At 38.7% G+C, this 22,406-nt stretch overlaps 1 protein-coding gene, 2 long non-coding RNA genes and 1 pseudogene across 3 annotated transcripts; 2 read left to right on the top strand and 2 right to left on the bottom strand.

Annotated features, from left to right (window-relative positions):
- LOC116013927 lies at positions 1-655 on the top strand. Its single transcript, XR_004097310.1, has 2 exons — positions 1-405; positions 489-655. It is a non-coding gene; the product is annotated as an uncharacterized LOC116013927 (long non-coding RNA).
- A 1,301-nt stretch (positions 656-1,956) lies between these two features.
- Positions 1,957-4,364, bottom strand: LOC116012319 (probable serine/threonine-protein kinase PIX13). The gene is made up of 5 exons (XM_031251835.1): positions 4,342-4,364; positions 3,340-3,785; positions 3,114-3,247; positions 2,387-2,483; positions 1,957-2,291 (listed from the first exon to the last, which is right to left on the bottom strand). Exons 1-5 carry the CDS (start codon positions 4,362-4,364, stop codon positions 1,957-1,959), a joined length of 1,035 nt encoding a protein of 344 aa, XP_031107695.1.
- Positions 4,365-13,336: 8,972 nt separating this feature from the next.
- On the bottom strand, positions 13,337-22,232 carry LOC116013783 (annotated as a pseudogene).
- LOC116013786 lies at positions 20,680-22,341 on the top strand. Its single transcript, XR_004097277.1, has 2 exons — positions 20,680-20,858; positions 20,943-22,341. It is a non-coding gene; the product is annotated as an uncharacterized LOC116013786 (long non-coding RNA).
- Positions 22,342-22,406: the final 65 nt, after the last annotated feature.

Below are 22,406 nucleotides of genomic sequence, written 5' to 3'. Positions count from 1 at the left end.
GGAGAGAGGCGGGTGTGGAGCCCGAGGACGCCGCCGAGCAGCACCGCCGTCGTGGAGGCTGAGCAGTGCCGCCGACGAACAGCGTCGGCGCCATCACACCTGGGTTGGAGTCGCCGGACACGCAAATCCGACACAGGTTCCGCCGCTGCCAGGGGCCGCCAGCCGTCGACACAGCCAGAGCCGTCTCCGATCGAGCCGGAGATCGTCGTGAAAAAGCAGAGAGGTCGCCGCTCAGACCGCTACCATCATCGCCGAGAGCCGCCGTCTGCCGCTGTCGTGTGAACACGATCGCCGCCGCGCCTGCCATCGTTCGATTAACAGACGCACGGAGCCGCCAGCGTCATCATCGCCGATCGTCTCTATCGTCTAACGGAGTCGCCTTCGAATCGCGCCGTCGTCAAAGAGGTAGGTTGAAAGACGATTTCGATAGTACGGTGTATATTTTTTTTTAAAAATAGTAGAATACTAATATAGGTGTGTATTCCCAGGATTGATTTTGATTTCAGTGCAGTATTTGAAAATTTTTAATAGGAAACGATATGTATATGCTCACATACAGATGCCAAATAATAAAATATTTGTGAGTAAGTATACTGTAAAAATATATGCATATACACTGTGAATTCATGTGGATAATAAGAAACTATATGCTACAGAGTCATATATATATATACCACCAGAAAAGCATATAAGCATATTATCAAAATTCAAATATTCATACATGTATACATGTGTAACTTTAAGAAAATTTATAAAATTACCGTTCACCACGGTGTTTTTGAGCGTGCTGATAACGTGTTGAGATTTTGATGCCCGTTGGCCTTTAGCTCCTAACCGTGAATGGTGAGTTGCAAAGTTATGAACAAGTTAAACTAACAGAGAAAGAATAGAGACAAGAAGAAGGAGAGCATTCTCATTCACTGGTCATTGTTATTACATCATAGGAATACATATATAATACTAGTAATAAAACCAACATAAATAATGACCGTTATAGGTTAGAACCGTTACAATGCTAACAATAATGGCCACAAATATTTATTTATAACACAAACTACATAATAGTTTGAAGAAGTTACTTTCTCAATTTACTGAAGCACAATGAGTCACAGTTACCTCAACTCACTCCCATTATCCATGTGGGAGTGTCAACCGGGACACCGGGTGCCACTAGACCACAAGGTCTTTAATTATATTTAATTAATTATATACGGAAAATGATAAGTTTGGTTCCTGAGTTATGACTACATTGATAACTTAGTTCCTATGTTATTACCTTATCTATTTTAGTACTCAATTATGAGCGAAGTGACAAGTTTGGCTTAGTGGTACGTTGAGCCGCTGATAGAGTTAATTCAAGGGTAAAGAAGTAAATTCCTTAATAAAACTTGTATGCAATATAACTTGTTTCCCCTGTTTCCCCCTTTTACAGATTTAGCCAAAATACATTCTCGCAAATCAACAAAAGTCCTAAATTGCTTATGTAATCAACGAAGAAATCCTACTACGCGGCTGGTTTGGAGAAGAAATAATCTTACAATGTCTTCAAGAATGTTGTTGGGCACAAATTGATCTCCCACTTATAAGTGTTGTTGTGAAATTAGTTTTAATATATTTCGATAAATATGCGAATAGAGTGATAATTCTGTCGGCAACCGAAAGAGGAGGTCAAGAAGTCAATGGTGGTTCCATTGGCCGAGGAGGTCAATAACGATTACAGATGTTTTATAATCCCCATAGATTCTCTCACGCTGCAATGATTGTTACACAAAGGTCATTGATTTTTAAAGGGAAAACAAACTATAATAAGTTTTCATGGTTGACTTTATTCAAAGATGATGACAATTAAAAAGAAAAAAAATAGTTTTAGTTAATTGCATGGAATTGCTAAATTAGTTTCTGATTCGTGAGTATGCTGACATTTCAAAGATTAAGAAATTAAATTTCGGAGAAATATTAATTCCCATCCAACGAGTTTCCCATAGCTTCAATTTCTTCCAAAATTTGCACTACTTCATTCATGGAAGGCCGTTTGCAAGGCTCATTTTCCAGGCATCTCAAAGCAAGCTGAGCAACCTGCAATGCTGCCTTTGTACAATATTGGCCTTCCATTTTAGGATCCATTATAGACTTCAACTTCCCTTTCTGATGAGAGAGGTCCATGGATTTCACCCATTTCACCAAAAAATGTTGGTTGGTAGGTCGGTTACGGTCAATTGCTCGCAAGCCGGTCAATATCTCAAGCAGAATGACACTGAAACTATACACATCAGTTTTCACAGATACATGGCCTACACACACCAAACGTCCAAACATAAACAGTGAAAATACTTAAAACTTGCTAGTTGCTATGTATATGAACACAAAATGTTCTGTGCCCACTAACCTGTTGCTATGTATTCGGGTGCAGCATAACCCTCTGCGCCCATCACTCGAGGCCCTAGTCTAACTAACCCAAAATCCGACATTTTTGCATTGTAATTCTACAAATTGAAAACATTCATAGAATTCAAGATAAAGAAATACACACACCCTGTCCCTGTGTCATTTCACTGCTCCTATGTCCTATATTGTCCTAGAAAGACACATTAGAAGCATTGTTGCAAAAATCGGTCTAGGCGCTAGGCACCCCTAGACCGTGGCGATTTCCCTCCTAGGCACCCGCCTAGCGCCTAATTCGGCCGCCTAGGCAGTCGCCTAGCGCCTAACTCCGCTAAGTTAACTCGTCCATTTCGATCGAGTTAATCTGGTCGGCTCGGCCTTGCTAATTTTTTTCATTATATATATATATATATATATATATATATATATATATATATATATATATATATATATATACCCACACACGTGCATTGTTTTTTTGTTAGTTAGCCGCATAGGCGCCCGCCTAGGCCGTCAAGGCGCTCCTCTACCGCCCGACTAGGGCCTAGTGCTTACTGCAACCATGATTAGAAAATTTTCTGCAGCCATTCATATCATAGTTTATTCATAGTCTTGCGAATACTCAGATGTTTCTCTAGCAGTTGTTCATGCCTTAAGCAGATATCTATATATATATATATATAGATAGATAGATATATAGATATTCTAATGAAGAGATGATGAAATCTTACCCCATCAAGAAGAATGTTGGAGGTCCTCATATCCCCATAGATAACTTGCCTTTCTGAAGTATGCAAAAAAGCTAGGCCCCGGGCTGCTCCTATTGCAATTTTGAGCCGCAAGTCCCATTGAATGGCATCACCTCCTAAAACCAAGGAAACGCCAAATTGGTTAACTCAACTGCATCATTTTAATTTATTGGCTTCATCTTAATTAATTAAAAACGCTTACACTTACTTCTGAAAAGATGGTTATCCAAGCTTCCCTTCTGCATAAATTCATAGACAAGTAGCTGTTCTTCATCTTCCTGACAATACCCTATCAGCTTAACCACATTAGGATGCGAAAGCTTTCCCAACAAGTTCACTTCTGACTGTTCTCGCAAACTTCCAGGGCTCAATCTCTTGATAGCAACAATCATCCCACTACCGGGTTTAGATGGTGCAAGCGTGTTCTCATCAACCCATCCTTTAAACATTGTCCCAAAACCCCCTGTCCCCAAGACCATCTCAGGCTTAAAATTACTGGTGACCACCTTCAATTCAGCCAAACTGTAAACCTTCAAATTTGGTTTCGGCAAAATTGTTCCATTCGCATTTGAGTCTTCACTCTCTGCCGCTGAAAGCTGTCTATAGCCACCAATTCTGCTCAGTTCAGAAAATGCAGTACAGCCTTTATTGTTGCTTCACAATGCCCCCTATATGCAAAATATTACAGACAGTAACGTAAAAGATCAAGCCACAATAAGTTACTAAGAATATTGAATCCATTGTTTGATTGGATTTTGAATTGTACGGAATAATGAGTATAAAGACCCTTCCTTGAAGAATACATAGAAGAAAAAAATGAAATCCAGGGAAGAAAGCACTGCCTGGAGTGAAAAAAGAGAATGAAGAGCTGTGTATGTTACCAGAGCTAGAGTCAGCAGTCCTTGATCCCAAGCAATTCCCCATTGATTACACTGCAGTGCTACTATGATAACATTGAGTCTCAATTCATCAGTAACCAAGAAAAAGAAGGGGATATATTCTTGATTTTCAATGCGAAAACTGCAGTCAAAGAGTGCAGGTAGAGGATTAGTTGCAGTCAAAAGTTTCTAAAAGAGTGTTATCAAAGAATTAGGGGTCATTTCCCAAAATGAAAAAATGGAGAATTTTTTGGAAAAACAGAGAATTGGAGAGGTGGAAGAATGAAAAATGGAAAACTTGTTTACTAAATTTATCTCTCCAATTGACTCACTCCTCTCCATTCTCCAACTTCATGTACAATTTTGGAGAAAAAGAAAATTTGGACTTCTCCAAATGGAGGAATGGAGAATCATGACTGACTGTTCACTTCTGACTGTTCTTGAAATGAAATAAATACACATCCATTTAGAACACCTGACAATATATATGCAAGTAAACAATATAATGTCTAGATCATAGTACCTGCTGTTGGATATTTATATAGTAAATGGAAATTAATGGTTCAGATGTTTACCATGCAAGCTTAAATAATATTTGGAGTTATGGAGTTATAAGTATTATTTAGTTTGGTGGAGTTGATTTGGGATGATCGAGAGATACCTCGAAAGGTCAGTTTATTCGAAAGATTAGTTCGCGGAACATGGGTGTCTCGAGAGATAGGAATGTTCGAGAGATACATCGAGAGATCAGTTCGATCGACAGATGTCTCGATGGTCTTTTGTAAACTTCCAACTCTCGAGAAATGCGAATCTGTGAAGCGCTCTATGACTCGAATGCTGATCTGATATATGTAAGGGTAAGTATTGTACACATGTTTTAGTATCTCTTGTTTTGCAACAAGTATATTGCATTGGGGATATTAAGACTAGAATGTGTTTTAACACGTTTATCATGCATGGGTACGTAACTTACGTAAACCGGATTATCCTATCCAAAATCGATTGGGGTTCAAAATTATGGTTGAAGGTGGTTTACCAACAGCCATAAACTTCCAGTAAACTGCTCCCAACGGTTAGAATTTTCTCTATAAATTCTAGGGAGTTTCATCTGATGAAGGGTGCAAGTTTTGCATTCTATCAAGTTATTTCACGGTTCAAATCTCTCCTAAAGTTTCTTTTCAAGCAACAAAGAACTTTGTTTCATCTTCTTGTATCCCATAAGATTTAGTCTTGAAACCTTGTTGCTTTGTGAGGGGGAAGATTAAAAGCTTATAGGAAAGTGATATCACGCCTGAAGATCTCATTTCCTCGTTACTGTTATTCCTCATATTCTCCATCAATAAACCAACAATCTATAAGCTTTTAATCCCAGTTTTTGAGGAATGATGAACTCTGGGTTCCTTGACTTTGTTGTCAACATTCCAAAGTTGGAACACTTTGAAGGCGTGGGCTTTCGCAGATGGGAAAAGAAGATGAAGTTCCTCCTTGCGGCTCTGAATGTGGCATATGTGCTGAGCACCCCGAAGCCAGTGGAGCAAGAAAATGAGACGCTTGAAGCCACCCGTCGCCGACTCAAATGGGAGAATGATGATCTCGCCTGCCGTGGCCATATTCTGAACGGTATGTCTGACACCCTCTTTGATATTTATCAATATGAGGAATCCTCTAAGGATCTGTGGGATGTGCTTGAGGCAAAATATATATCTGAGGATGCCTCTAGCAAGAAATTCCTGGTAAGTGAATTCAATGAATTCAGAATGGTGGACAATCGCTCAGTCATGGAACAATTCCATGAGATTGTCAGAATCCTTGGACAGATAAGGCACCATGGCATGAATATGGATGACTCCATTGCCATTGCCAGTATCATAGACAAGTTGTCGCCTTCATGGAATAAGGTACATCGTGCCTTGATGCAAAGGAAGGAAGAACTTACCATGGAGCAACTGGGTTCCCACCTGTATGTGGAGGAAGGGATCAGATAGAAAGAGAGTAAGAAAAAAAGCGGTGGGAGATTAATCGGAGCTTCGGGTTCTACCATCAACTTTGTTGATGAAGGCAAACCATATGGGAACCGCAAAGGGAAAGGGAAACCGGGAAAGACCTCAAAATCTTCTAAGTTTAAGAAGAATGGAAAAGGGAAAGGAAAGGCATGGGTTAAATGCTGGGTGTGTAACAGTCCACACTTTTAAAAGGACTGTGAAGTTTGGAAGGAAAAGATGCAAGGCATATCTTCAGGTGATCATGGCCAATGGAAACAAGGTAAAATCATTAATCTCGTTTCTGATAGCACTGAAAATTTCATTGCTATGATATCTGAAGCTTATGTCATGCAGACTGATGACTCGTGGTGGGTTGACACTGGGGCTACCAGGCATGTCTGTAAGGATATGAATCTTTACAAGAGTTATAAAAATCTGGAAGATGGTCCAAGCCTATACATGGGAAATGATTCCATGGTGAAGGTGAAAGGGATTGGACAAGTGGAGTTGTTTCTCACGTCTGGAAAGAAGCTGACTCTCACGGATGTGTATCATGCCCCAGATGTTAGAAAAAATTTAATCTCTGGCATTGTATTGAACAAGTGTGGTTTTAAACTTGTATTTGAAGCAGATCGTTTCATTTTGTCCAAGGCCGGTACGTTTGTAGGCCAAGGATTTCTGTGTTGTAATATGTTTAAACTTAATATAAGTAAAGTTGATGGTTGTGTTTACACAGTGCGTTCATCATCTTTATGGCATTCACGTTTATGTCACGTAAATTATTTTCGTTTATTTGACATGGCTAAAGATGGATTAATACCATCTTTTGAGTTGAACAAGGAACCATGCAGTGCATGCATGTTAAATAAAATAACTAGGAATTCCTTTCCTAGTATAAAAAGGGATTCAACTTTGCTTGAATTGGTGCACAGTGACCTGTGTGATTTTCATAGCAACCCTTCATTGGGAAATAAAAAGTATATAGTCACTTTCATAGATGACTATTCGAGATATTGCTATGTGTACCTCCTACATTCCATGGATGAGGCCTTGGAAAAGTTTAAAATATTTAAGTTGGAGTTTGAACTACAAACTGGTCAATTGGTGAAAAGATTACGCACTGACAGAGGTGGTGAATATTATGATCCACCGTTCTTTCAATTTGTGGGTATCATTCACGAGATCACAGCACCATATACTCCACAGCAAAATGGTGTGGCAGAAAGGAAGAATAGAGTGCTCAAGGAAATGATAAACTGCATGTTATCAGTTTCCGGATTGAGTAAAGGTTTCTGGGGAGAAGCCATGTTGACCGCATGTTATGTTCTCAACAGAATTCCTAACAAAAGAAGTAGGGTAACACCCTATGAACTTTGGTTCAACAAGAAACCCAACCTGAATTATTTGAGAGTCTGGGGTTGCAGGGCTGTGGTAAGGTTGCCAGATCCTAAACGTAAAGGTCTAGGGGAAAAGGGCATCGATTCTATCTTTATAGGATATGCAGTACACAGCAAGGCATATCAGTTCTATGTGATAGAACCTAATGACTATGTCTCGGTACATACCGTTATAGAGTCACGGGATGCTATCTTTGATGAAAATAGATTCACTTCGATAGATAGAACCAGGGATTTGATTCCTAGTTCAAGTAAGCCCAAAGATGTTGATCAAGTTCATGATCATGCAGGGTCAAAGGAACTTGAACTTAGGAAAAGTAAAAGAACCAGAAAGACAAAAACATTTGGTCCGGACTTCCAAATGTATTTGGTCGAAGGTTCGAGAGGTACCTTGGAAACCACAAACCTCTACTACTTCAATATAGAAGGTGATCCCTCATCATTTGAGGAGGCTATGAATTCTCATGATGTTGCTTTCTGTAAAGAAGCAGTTAATGATGAAATAGATTCCATCATGGGAAATAACACTTGGATATTAACTGATCCTCCGAGTAGTTGTAAACCTATCGGGTGCAAGTGGATCTTCAAAAAGAAGATGAAAGTCGATGGGTCAATCGAGAAGTTCAAAGCCAGGCTTGTCGCACAGGGCTTTAAACAAAAAGAAGGAGTAGACTTCTTTGACACTTATGCACCTGTAGCAAGGATTGCTACCATTAGATTGTTAATGGCCATTTCGGCTATACACAATCTTGTAATTTATCAAATGGATGTTAAGACTGCATTCTTAAATGGTGAATTAGAGGAGGAAGTGTACATGAAGCAACCAGAAGGCTTCGTGGTTGCTGGACAAGAGCATAAAGTTTGCAAGTTAATTAAGTCACTTTATGGCTTAAAGCAAGCCCCTAAGCAATGGCATGATCGGTTTGATCAAGTGGTGCTAGCTAATGGGTATAGGATAAATCAATCTGATAAATGCATCTACGGCAAATTTGATAACCAAGGACAAGGGGTTATTATTTGCTTATACGTAGATAACATGTTGATTTTTGGAACTAATCTGGAAAAGGTTAAAGAAACCAAAGAGTTTCTTAGTTCCAGTTTCTCCATGAAAGATTTGGGAGAAGCAGAAGTTATTCTTGGAATAAAAATTACTAAAGTGCAGGGTGGTGTTAGATTAACACAATCTCATTATATTGAGAAAGTGTTAAAAAGGTTTAATCACTTGACTGGTTCTCCAGTTTCTACTCCTATGGACCCTTCGTTGAAGTTAATTCCAAATGAAGGTAATCCAGTTTCTCAGTTAGAGTATTCTAAAGTGATAGGATGCTTAATGTATGCAATGACTAGTACTCGTCCTGATATTGCGTTTGCAGTAGGAAAGGTGAGTAGATACACTAGTAATCCCGGTGCAGTACATTGGTTGGCATTAAAAAGAATCTTGAAATATCTGAATAAAACCATTGATTATGGTTTGGTGTATTCGAGAGATATTTCCATCCTAGAAGGGTAATCTGATGCTAGTTGGATTTCAAATCAGAAAGATTATTCTTCAACTAGTGGATGGGTGTTTCTGCTTGGAGGAGGTGCAATTTCTTGGGCTTCTAAAAAGCAAAGTTGCATTTCAGATTCAACTATGGCATCTGAATTCATTGCATTAGCTTCTGCATGTAAAGAAGCTGAGTGGCTAAGGAATTTGATTATGGAAATTTCAATTTGGCCGAAACCGATGTCACCAATTTTAGTGCATTGTGACAGCGCTACTACACTGGCCAAAGCATATAACAATGTTTATAACGGCAAGTCAAGACACATAGGCATGCGACATAGCTATGTGCGGGAGCTCCTAGTTAATGGTGTTGTAGCACTTGACTTTGTACGATCCCGGTTCAATTTAGCGGATCCGTTTACTAAAGCCTTGGCAAGGGACATGGTGTTGAAAACATCGGAAGGGATAGGTGTAAAACCCAACTCTAGTCGAGAGGTGAAGGAAAGCACAACTCACGCCTAAGTTATTACGTTAGGTCCTGAGTTCAATGATTGATGAGTACTTCATTAATCGGCTGCAAGTACTAAATAAAAGGTATCCCTAAAGTCAGTACTTGGTTTTTCTACATGAGTGAGAGGATGAGATTACTCTTAACTAATCCTTTGAGAAAATGCTTACTGCAGGGCATGATTTAAAAGATTAGCCTATGTGAACATGAAGTGTAGCCGCTTCAAGAGCTTAGGGTTTGGCTTGATATGTTCATGAATGGATACGGACGCATGGCTGTTAGTAGTGTCAAGTTTGAGATTTGTGACTGTAAAAATTTGTGTGTATTTTACCTACATTTCTTCAAAGAGACTGCGTGGTTCAAGGTTCGTCCACCATTGCAATCCGAATTGATGTATCGCGTATTATACTATGTGGAAGTTCAATCTTTAAGACACTTTCATTTATGCACAAGTTTTTGGATTTATCTTGGTAAAGCATTAACCTTTACTATATAAATAGAGGAGGATTGTTGGATATTTATATAGTAAATGGAAATTAATGGTTCAGATGTCTACCATGCAAGCTTAAATAATATTTGGAGTTATGGAGTTATAAGTATTATTTAGTTTGGTGGAGTTGATTTTGGATGATCGAGAGATACCTCGAGAGGTCAGTTTATTCGAAAGATTAGTTCGCGGAACATGGGTGTCTCGAGAGATAGGAATGTTCGAGAGATACATCGAGAGATCAGTTCGATCGACAGATGTCTCGATGGTCTTTTGTAAACTTCCAACTCTCGAGAAATGCGAATCTGTGAAGCGCTTTATGACTCGAATGCTGATATGATATATGTAAGGGTAAGTATTGTACACATGTTTTAGACTAGAATGTGTTTTAACACGTTTATCATGCATGGGTACGTAACTTACGTAAACCGGATTATCCTATCCAAAATCGGTTGGGGTTCAAAATTATGGTTGAAGGTGGTTTACCAACAGCCATAAACTTCCAGTAAACTGCTCCCAACGGTTAGAATTTTCTCTATAAATTCTAGGGAGTTTCATCTGATGAAGGGTGCAAGTTTTGCATTCTATCAAGTTATTTCACGGTTCAAATCTCTCCTAAAGTTTCTTTTCAAGCAACAAAGAACTTTGTTTCATCTTCTTGTATCCCATAAGATTTAGTCTTGAAACCTCGTTGCTTTGTGAGAGGGAAGATTAAAAGCTTATAAGAAAGTGATATCACGCCTGAAGATCTCATTTCCTCGTTACTGTTATTCCTCATATTCTCCATCAATAAACCAACACCTGCCACTGCTCAAACCCTTGCGAACCATCGGGGCTCAATTTCTTGATAGCAACGCACATCCGATTGGCATATTTAGATGGTGCAAGCGTCTTTCCATTGACCCACCCCTTATACACTGTTCCAAAACCTCCCGACCCCAGTATCGTGTCCTGCCTGAATTTATTCGTGGCAGCCTTCATATCACCAAAACTATAAATCTTCAAATTCGACACAGGAAAAATTTTCTCCTTTCACACATATATCACTGTCTCCAGTCCTCACTCTCGTGAACTAGCTATAGCCACCACTACTGCTTTTGCCATTTGGTGTCTCTATATGCAATACACATTCAACATAAGCAGTTACGGTTTTACTTTCCAAAAAATCGATCAAAATAATAATAATAAGGTAGTTTTGTGTCTTCACTTATTGCTCCTGAAAGCTGGCTATAGCCAGAGGTTCTGCTTGTGACCCAAGATGAAGTGTTACATTCCGAGGCCCCTATATCCCAAACATTAATGTAAATCGTCAAGTGCATATGGCTGTGCTCTAAAAACCAATAATTTGTGCAAGTTACCCATGGCGAAATACAATAAACATAAATTAACATTTTCATTAATCAGCAAAAACAAAAGGTTTCTTGAAAGGAAACAAAAGCATATAGATCAGATATGATGTTTGACTTCACTTTCTTCTTCTACAAAGTATAAAAATCAAACTTCCCAACAACATAAATGTTGGGCGGAGGCCGGTAACGGGTAAGGGCCTTCTAGCACCCGATGGTTGGGAATTGTTGGGTGAAGGCCGGTAAAGGGCTTAAATGGCTAAGTTTAGCACCCAACGTCTCGAAAATGTGTGACGGTATAAGGAAATAAAGTTGCGTCTTTGCTACTAGCTATAACTTTTGGCGTGAGTGGTAAGTGCTTGATTCTAACAAGTGGTACAAGAGGTTAGGGATTCGAGTCTCAGCAATAATATTTAACAGGGCCTGGGAGGCCTATAAAGGACTTAAGCGTAAGTGGTAAACGCTTGATCTGACAATAAATTAAATCAAGCATTCATGTTGGATTAGTGCCATCTGATCAACAACCAACAATTCTCCCTACCTTAAACAACTAGCAACAATATAAATCACAAAAACATGGAAAAGTAGTAAATTTATGAAAATGCAAAAATAAGAAGTAAATTTATGAAAATGCAAAAATGGGAATATAAGAAGTAAATAAATTGAGTGGAAGAAAGTAGTGCCTGGCGTGGAAGAAGAAGAAGAAAGTGAGGAGATGCTGGAAGAAGTGTTGGATCCACACAGAGAACAGCAATTCCCCATTGATTCTCTCTCACGCTACAGTGCTACACAAAAAAGGTTAGTGATTTTTAAAAGGGAAAACAAAAGAAAACTTTTCTTCGCGGTTACGTTTGGCTTGAGTCAAAGATGACAACAATTGAAAAACATTTTTAGTTAATTTCTTGGAATTGCTAAATTCGTGTGTGAATAGTGAATAGAGATATTGAGTTGAAATTCCAAAGATTAGAACTTTCGAAGAAATTATGATTCAGACAAAGATCCACACACTATGGGCATACAATAGAGTCAAAATGAAGTCTCATATATGAGAGCTGTAATTCTATTGATACAAAATAAAAGAAAGTAAATGAAACAAAACAACGCACATAAGGATGGAGTAAAAAAATAGAATAGAAACGGAGAGTATATATTGTATTATTCATATCAAGAATAATACAAAATCATTTTAATTTTAGATATAAAATTTCATTTAAAAAATTAACATTTCTAACATAATACATATTACTTTTACATATTACAAATACTGATTGAATATATAAACTACTCGAATGTAGCCGATCATGTCCGTTTTCTTCCTAGCTATGAAGGCAACCATTGGTTGTTGCCTTCATTATATTTAGATTCTGTCTCATAGATATTTAAGACAGTTATGGCTATCTAGTCTATTGTGGCTATCCGTCACGGTAACAACCATTGGCTGTCGACGACATGTGGTTGCATTTTTTAAAAAACAACAAAATTTAAAATAAAAAAAAATAGTATGGTTGAATTTAAAAAATTAATTCTAAGAAAATTAAAAATAAAATAAATATACACATAGGATCTACATAAACATTCGAATGGCCCGTGTAATCTAATTAACACCACGTCAATAGTAACTTGCTGAATATATAAGTAATAATAAGGCCTAATTACAATATTTTGTCTGTTTAATGGACTTCTTTTGAGTTTTTGTGTAATTAATTAAAAGACCTAATTGCTATAGAACTAATTTAACACTTTTTCTTCATCTATTTATTTATTATAAGTTAGTTGAACATTATTACTCCGTATCTTATACTCAAATTTGACATGATTAATTTAAAGTTGAATGTATGGGATTTGTAACAAGAAAACTCAAAAAGTGCATTTTTATTCAAAATGCTCAAGCCAAGAGGATAATCATGTTTATTGGGGTGGGCAGACTTTTTTTGGTGGAAGCAATTAAGGAAAGGAAAAGCAGCACTTTGACATCTACTTCCATTCCATTTTCTCAGATGGTAGATCCCAAAAGAACAATACTATGATTGACTCTCGAAATATAAGATGATATTGATGATGTCTCAGTTCTTCTGATCCGAAAGAGAGAAAAGAATTGCACATTACACAGCACAAATGATGATTCACAAATACAATCATTCCACACAACACTACCCTGAAAAGTGAGGTGAGAACCAATACAAAATTTTGCAAAAAATAAACATTCTGAAAATAATGATTGTTTCTTTTTAAAATTACAACAAAATATGAAACAATTAATACAAAAACAGACTGCTGAATTTAACTCCTTTGGATGGTCCATGGACCAAAAATTAAAATCAATCCCTATCTATAGTATAAAATGTGCTGGCCCCTGTGCAGTCCAAGTGGTAAGAGAGTTACACTTGCAGCCGAGAGGTCGTGGTTCGAACCTCAAGCCCTTGGGTTTGAGCCAGCGAGGACGCTCCTAGCGAAATGAACCGCATGTCTTTGAAAAAGTTTTATATTTGATTTATTCGAATTTTGAGAAAAAATTCCAACCATGCAACACCTTCAATCTTACATATTATATACAGTAACAGATGTCTATCTTCTGGGTCCAGCTAGGTGGGATGTGTATTGCAATAAGATGAAGAAGGATACTGAGATCAGCTGCTGCTTTTTTATTTTGAGTGTTTTGATTTCTTCCCTTCCATGGCTTCAATTTCTTCCAAAATCTCCACCACTTCTCTCATTGAAGGCCGCTTCCCAGGTTCATTTTCCAGGCATCTCAGAGCAAGCTGAGCAGCCTGCAATGCTGCCTTTGTACAATATTGACCTTCCATTCGAGCATCCATTAAAGACTTCAACATCTTTTTCTGAGAGAGCATGGGTTTCTTCCAGTCCAACAAATTTTGTTGCCCATTAGGTCGCTTTTCATCAATTGCTCGCAAGCCGGTTAACATCTCAAGTAGGACAACACCGAAGCCATACACATCGCTCTTCACATATAAATAACCTATAAATATCATCAAAATAACAATTCAATATTATCAATATTCATATATTTAGCGATTGCGTCACATACTCTGCACTTCTATCATGCATTAAAAACCACCACTCACCCGTTGCAACATATTCAGGTGCAGCATAACCGCGTGTACCCATTACTCGAGTTGTAACGTGTGAGTTCCCCTCTGAAGGCCCAGTTTAGCTAAGCCAAAATCTGCTATTTTTGCATTGTAATTCTACAAACAGAAAAGAGCACGATTGCACAACATTCAAGAACTTTGTCAAGATAAATAAATACACAAATCCTGTGTCATTCAGTGCTCTCTGTTTATGAAATATGAATAACAAGTAGAAAGGTTGTTGGCTCAAAACAATTGATTAGTTACATGCACTGCACTTTAACATTTAATAGTAATTACATGAATCACTTTAGACACAAATCGCCAGCCTTTTGCTTTGAAAAACATTAATTAGAAGCTCTAAGAGCATGCAATTCCTCTTAGAAAGGCACATTAGAAAATTTTCTACAGCCACTCGTACTATAGTTTATCCTTGGAAGGGAATCAGATAACTGGTAAACGGGTAAACAAAGTGACATATAACAAACCAAAGTATTTCGAATACTATACTGTAATACGGTCAGTTGTATTCAAAAAAAAAAAAAACAATACTCAGACATGATAGAATCTTACCGCATCAAGAAGAATGTTGGAAGCCTTGAAATCCCTATAGATAACTTCCCTTTCTGTAGTATGCAGAAAAGCGAGCCCCTGTGCCGCTCCTTTTAGAATTTTGAGCCGCAAGTCCCAAGAAAGTATGGTAGCACTGCCTAAAATACAAGGGAACACCAAAATAGTGCATCGCATCATCTCTTAGTATGTATCATCTATCTTAGTTAAATGTCATCATCAGTACACATCTTACTTCTGAAAAGGTGGTTTTCCAAACTTCCCTTCTGCATAAATTCATAGACAAGTAGCAGTTCTTCATCTTCCTGACAGTACCCAATTAGCTTAACCACATTAGGATGTGAAAGCCTTCCTAAGAAGTTCACTTCTGACTGTGTTTGAAATGAAATAAATATACATCCATTTAGTGCACCCAGCAAAAATTGAAATAAGGTATGAAAATGTTCATTACATGTAATTGAACCCAGAATTGACTAGGAAATGTATGAGCATAATCAACAAATTTGGTAGGTCATATCTACTAAGCAACCACTAATTATCAGTTTGAGATTATACATAAATGGCAAGTGGCTACAAGGTTTTTAATTAATTTCTTATGTCCATCATTGAGGAATGTTACTACACAAGTATTTCATTTCATATAAATGCAACACTAGCTTTATCTTGTGACAAAAGGTGGAATCCCCCACCCCAGACACCCACACACCCTAGCCCGACAAGATTGTGGAGGAGTAAATCATGGTGACTCAACTGATCAACAGAGACTAGACTTTTGCTCATTGATGTCGGCAAAGAATGTTGCAGCAGCCATAATTAGGCAAATATCAACAATTGACAAAGAATTAGGCAAGTCAAAAAGGGTTAGGCATGGAGTTAGGCACCTACCAAAATATTTATTATTTGGTCCCTAAACTTTGGACTAACTACAAAATGACCCCAATTTCTCAACTATAAATAGGGAGGTCATTTGCCATTCTTGTCATCCCAAATCATTCTATTCTTCCCTCATATACTAGAGATATTAGAGAGTTTGTTGAGTGTATTTCTCCTTCCTAGCAAGAGAGAATTATCCTTGTTTTCTCCTTGTTAGTTAGAGAGTGGTTGTAACTCCTATTTTCTCATAGTGAAATTCTTCTACCCTTGCCCGTGGTTTTTACCCTAATTTGTTTAGGGGTTTTCCACGTAAAATCTGTGCCTCATTTATTTTTACTTTCTCAAATTATTGTTGCAATTTGATCTATCCCACTTCCGCGGGCGCAACAATTGGTATCAGAGCCTTCAGATATATTGTTCAGAATTTGTTTCAAGAACAATATGGCAGCGAAATTTGAGATTGAAAAATTCAATGGAAAAAATTTCTCATTGTGGAAATTGAAGGTGAAGGCTATCCTGAGGAAAGACAATTGTCTAGCGGCTATCAGTGAAAGGCCGGTGGATTTTACTGATGACAAAAAATGGAGCGAGATGAACGAGGATGCTATGGCAGATCTATACCTATCAAGCGAGATGAACGAGGATGCTATGGCAGATCTATACCTATCAATAGCAGATGACGAGGATGCTATGGCAGATCTATACCTATCAATAGCAGATGGAGTATTGTCAAGCATCGAGGAATACCTATCAATAGCAGATGGAGTATTGTCAAGCATCGAGGAGAAGAAGACGATAGCAGATGGAGTATTGTCAAGCATCGAGGAGAAGAAGACGACCAAGGAGATTTGGGATCACCTCCGGTTGTACGAGGCCAAGTCACTGCACAACAAAATTTTCCTCAAGAGGAAATTATATACTCTTCGTATGTCAGAATCTACTTCAGTGACGGAACACTTAAATACGCTGAATACTCTATTTTCCCAGCTTACATCTCTAAGCTGTAAAATAGAGCTACAGGAGCGTGCGGAATTTCTACTTCAGAGTCTACCTGATTCGTATGATCAGCTCATCATCAACTTAACAAACAACATCCTTACAGACTATCTAATCTTCGATGATGTTGCAGCTGCGGTTCTTGAAGAAGAAAGTCGGCGCAAGAACAAGGAGGACAGACAAGTCAATCTACAACAGGCAGAGGCGTTAACGGTGATGAGAGGAAGGTCAACAGAACGTGGCCAAAGCAGTGGTCGTGGTAGATCAAAATCAAGTAAGAAGAATTTAAAGTGTTACAACTGTGGAAAGAAGGGTCACCTGAAGAAAGATTGTTGGAATTTACCTCAAAATTCCAATCCTCAAGGAAATGTTGCAAGTACCTCAGATGATGGAAGTGCTCTTTGTTGTGAAGCATCAATAGCCAGGGAAGGCAGAAGAAGGTTCGCGGATATATGGCTTATAGACTCGGGAGCCACATATCACATGACCTCAAGGAGAGAATGGTTCCATCATTATGAACCAATCTCAGGAGGATCTGTGTACAGCTGCGACGATCATGCCTTGGAGATTATCGGCATTGGAACCATCAAGCTGAAAATGTACGATGGAACAGTCCAAACTGTTCAGGATGTGCGGCACGTGAAGGGCTTGAAGAAAAATCTATTATCCTATGGAATATTGGATAATAGTGCAACCAAGATTAAAACACAGAAAGGAGTCATGAAGATTTTCCAAGGAGCGCTTGTGGTGATGAAAGGGGAGAAGATAGCTGCAAATCTATACATGCTGAAGGGAGAGACTTTGCAAGAAGCAGAGGCATCGGTTGCCGCATGTAGTCCAGACTCTACGCTGCGATGGCATCAGAAACTTGGGCACATGTCAGAACAAGGAATGAAGATTCTTCTGGAGCAAAAGCTACTTCCGGGGTTAACAAAGGTATCACTTCCTTTGTGTGAGCATTGTATAACAAGTAAGCAGCATCGTCTTAAATTCAGTACATCAAATTCTAGAGGCAAGGTTATTCTAGAATTGGTTCACTCTGATGTGTGGCAAGCACCAGTTCCATCCCTAGGAGGGGCAAAGTATTTTGTCTCATTCATCGACGATTACTCTAGGAGATGCTGGGTGTACCCTATCAAGAGAAAGTCAGATGTGTTTGCGACTTTCAAAGCCTTCAAAGCACGGGTGGAACTTGATTCCGGAAAGAAGATCAAGTGTTTCAAGACAGATAATGGAGGGGAATATACAAGTGAGGAATTTGATAACTTCTGCAAGAAGGAAGGCATCAAAAGGCAGTTCACGGTGGCATACACTCCTCAACAAAATAGAGTGGCAGAGCGGATGAACAGAACCTTGCTGGAAAGGACAAGAGCAATGTTGAGGGCTGCGGGCTTAGAAAAATCATTCTGGGCAGAAGCAGTCACTACCGCCTGTTATTTGGTGAATCGAGCTCCATCAACTGCAATCGAGCTGAAAACACCAATGGAGATGTGGACTGGTAAGCCAGTTAATTATTCAGACCTCCATATATTTGGGAGCATTGTTTATGCAATGTTCAATGCCCAAGAAATTACAAAGTTGGATCCAAAGTCCAGGAGATGTATATTCTTGGGGTATGCTGATGGAGTAAAGGGGTATCGCTTGTGGGATCCCACTGCCCACAAAGTTGTCATCAGCAGGGATGTTATCTTTGTAGAGGATAAGCTACAAAGAGGAGAAATTGATGATAGCACGGAAAAGGAAAAGCCAGAAACTACTCAGATACAGGTAGAGGAGGAATTTGAACAAGATTCTTCTGAAGCAGAACCGGCGCACGAGGAACCAGAACCAGAACGCTCTAGAGCTCCAACAACTCGTCAATCAGACCGTGAAAGAAGATGTCCCACTTGGCACTCAGATTATGTTATGGAAGGGAATGTTGCATACTGCCTTCTAACAGAGGATGATGAGCCATCAACCTTTCAGGAGGCGATAAACAGCTCAGATGTTTCTCAATGGACGACAGCAATGCAGGAAGAAATAGAAGCTCTCCATAAAAATAATACATGGGAACTTGTGCCACTACCACAAGGAAGGAAGCCAATTGGTAACAAATGGGTCTTCAAAATCAAAAGGAATGGTGACGATCAAGTGGAGCGATATCGTGCAAGACTGGTGGTGAAGGGATATGCTCAGAAAGAAGGTATTGATTTCAATGAAATATTTTCACCTGTGGTTCGACTAACAACAGTTCGTGTAGTTTTGGCGATGTGTGCTATATTCAACTTACATCTAGAGCAGCTAGATGTGAAAACGGCTTTTCTTCATGGAGATCTTGAAGAAGAGATATATATGCTCCAGCCTGAAGGATTTGAAGACAAAGAGAATCAGAACTTGGTTTGCAGGTTGAACAAATCTCTGTACGGTTTAAAGCAGGCGCCAAGGTGTTGGTATAAGAGATTTGATTCCTTCATCATGTGCCTTGGATACAACAGACTGAATGCAAACCCTTGTGCATATTTCAAGAGGTTTGGAAAAGATAACTTTGTTATATTGCTGTTGTATGTAGATGACATGTTGGTCGCAGGCCCCAACAAAGATCACATTGATGAATTGAAGGCACAACTGGCTAGGGAATTCAAAATGAAGGACTTGGGACCAACAAACAAGATTCTAGGGATGCAAATTCACCGAGACAGAGGTAATAGGAAGATTTGGCTTTCTCAAAAGAATTATTTAAAGAAAATCTTGTCACGTTTCAGCATGCAAGATTGTAAGCCAATTTCTACCCCTCTTCCTATTAATCTCAAAGTATCCTCAAGTATGAGTCCTAGCAATGAAGAAGGGAGGATGGAGATGTCTCGAGTACCGTATGCATCAGCGGTGGGGAGTCTAATGTTCGCTATGATATGTACAAGACCAGACATTGCGCAAGCAGTGGGAGTAGTTAGTCGGTACATGGCGAATCCAGGCAGAGAGCATTGGAACTGTGTGAAGAGGATCCTAAGATACATCAAGGGGACCTCAGATGTTGCATTATGTTATGGAGGATCAGACTTTCTTATCAACGGGTATGTGGATTCTGACTATGCAAGGGATTTGGATAAAAGTAAATCTACGACAGGATATGTGTTCAAAGTTGCTGGTGGAGCTGTAAGCTGGGTTTCAAAACTGCAAGCAGTTGTGGCTACGTCAACAACAGAAGCAGAATATGTAGCAGCTACACAAGCCAGTAAAGAAGCAATTTGGTTGAAAATGCTATTGGAGGAGCTCGGGCACAAACAAGAGTTTGTCTCTTTGTTTTGTGACAGTCAGAGTGCCTTGCATCTAGCAAGGAATCCTGCATTTCATTCAAGGACGAAACACATACGAGTGCAATACCATTTCATCCGAGAGAAGGTGGAAGAAGGGATAGTAGATTTGCAGAAAATCCATACCACGGACAACGTAGCAGATTTCCTAACAAAGGTAATCAATGTTGATAAGTTTACTTGGTGTCGATCTTCCTGTGGCCTGATAGAGACATAAGCGACATGGAAAGTGCAAGGTAGAAAGAATGGTGTGAAGATATGATTTTTACAATCTAATCTTCAAGTGGGAGATTGTCGGCAAAGAATGTTGCAGCAGCCATAATTAGGCAAATATCAACAATTGACAAAGAATTAGGCAAGTCAAAAAGGGTTAGGCATGGAGTTAGGCACCTACCAAAATATTTATTATTTGGTCCCTAAACTTTGGACTAACTACAAAATGACCCCAATTTCTCAACTATAAATAGGGAGGTCATTTGCCATTCTTGTCATCCCAAATCATTCTATTCTTCCCTCATATACTAGAGATATTAGAGAGTTTGTTGAGTGTATTTCTCCTTCCTAGCAAGAGAGAATTATCCTTGTTTTCTCCTTGTTAGTTAGAGAGTTGTTGTAACTCCTATTTTCTCATAGTGAAATTCTTCTACCCTTGCCCGTGGTTTTTACCCTAATTTGTTTAGGGGTTTTCCACGTAAAATCTGTGCCTCATTTATTTTTACTTTCTCAAATTATTGTTGCAATTTGATCTATCCCACTTCCGCGGGCGCAACAATTGAGCACAAGGACTCTCCCCTCATTTGAGCTGTTGCTCCCACAGTACTGCTGGTGAGACTCAATCCTTGGTCTCTTGTGACAAATTTCACCTCTGTGACTAGTTTATCTATACATGTGTAACGGTTGCATTTGTAGTTGTTCCCTCTAAAAGTGCGCAGAAAGAGAAGATACTGTATCATAAAAAGTATGAACAACGTCTGGATGATAGTACCTGCCACTGCTCAAATCCTTGTGAACCGTCAGAGTTTAATTTCTTGATAGCAACTTTCATCCTACAGGCAGAGTTAGACGGTGCAAGTGTCTCGTGATTGATCCAGCCCTGAAACACTGCTCCAAAACCCCCCGCCCCCAAGATCATGTTAGACCTAAATTTATTTGTGGCAGCCTTCATATCAGCAAAACTATAAATCTTCAGATTTGGTGCAGGCAAGATTCCTCCATTCACACATGTTTTGTTGCTTTCTCCAGTACTCCCTACTATTGTGAAGTTGCTATAGCCAACAGTGCTGCTGCTCACATTAGTTCTGCTGCTTTTGCTTTTTGGTGTCTCTATTTGCAAAACATGTTCAACATAAGCAGTTATACCCTTTCCAAAACTTTAAAAAATATAATAATTATTACGCAGTATTATAAAATAGTTTTGAGTCTTCACTTTTAGCTCCTGAAATCTGGAGCTGGCTGTAGCCAGAAACTCTGCTTCTTGCCCAAAATGTAGTATTGCCAAAGTTAGTTTTTGATATCCCTATATCCAAAACATTAATGTTAAACACAAGTAATTATGGATGTGACCTAATGACTAAAAACCAATAATTTGTATATATAGATTACCTATGGAGAAACACAATAAACATAACTTAAAATTTGCTGGTAACATTTTCATTTATCAACAAAAACAACCTAATTAAGGTTTCTTGAAAGGAAGCAAGGGCATGAAGATGTTTGATTTATCTTTCTACTTCTACAAATTACCAAGAAAAAAAACATCAAACTTCTCAACAACAGAAATCAAATCAAGCCAACACTTCTTGTCTGATCTTCTTCGGTTCTTAAACAACAAAACCAGAATATAAAGCAAAAACACACACAGTAACGATTAAAGATGTTTTATAATTAGCATAACAAAGAACAGAAACATGGAAAGATATGAAATTTATGGAAACCCAAGAATGGAAATTGAACAAAAATTTTAACTAAAGTAGTACCTGGAGCGGAAGAACAAGCTGAGGAGACGTCGGAAGAAGTGGTGGAAGAGTTAGTGTCAGCAGTCTTGGAACCACAAGGACAACAGCAATTCCCCATTGATTCTCTCACGCTACAATGATCGTTACACAAAGGGTCATTGGTTTTTCAAAGGGAAAACAAAACTATTTGTACTTTTCTTCAAGGTTGGACTTTATTCAAAGATGATGACAATTAAAAAGGTTGAGAAACATACATAGTTTTAGTTAATTTCATGGAATTGCTAAATTAGTGTCTGATTCATGAGTATGTTGACATTTCAAAGATTAAAGAAATTTCGGACACTTTACATTCACTCATGTTGACTGCTAGCTTCCCAACAAGCTTCCTAGTTGTTTCTTAACCATTTCTCCTCTACTA

The sequence above is a fragment of the Ipomoea triloba genome, chromosome 3 (genome assembly GCF_003576645.1).
Source record: "Ipomoea triloba cultivar NCNSP0323 chromosome 3, ASM357664v1".
NCBI lineage: Eukaryota > Viridiplantae > Streptophyta > Magnoliopsida > Solanales > Convolvulaceae > Ipomoea > Ipomoea triloba.
Note: the sequence above shows the minus strand (reverse complement) of the source record. Positions and strands in the feature narration are given on the sequence as shown.

What these genes read in the sequence shown, in the direction of transcription:
- LOC116012319 (XM_031251835.1), bottom strand. Translation starts at nt 4,364, where the DNA reads ATGAAGTTGGAGAATGGAGAGGA. An exon ending in GGATAACCATCTTTTCAGAA is followed by an intron (nt 3,248 to 3,339) that starts GTAAGTGTAAGC and finishes CCTTGGTTTTAG; the next exon opens with GAGGTGATGCCATTCAATGG. An exon ending in ACCCGAATACATAGCAACAG is followed by an intron (nt 2,292 to 2,386) that starts GTTAGTGGGCAC and finishes TGGTGTGTGTAG; the next exon opens with GCCATGTATCTGTGAAAACT.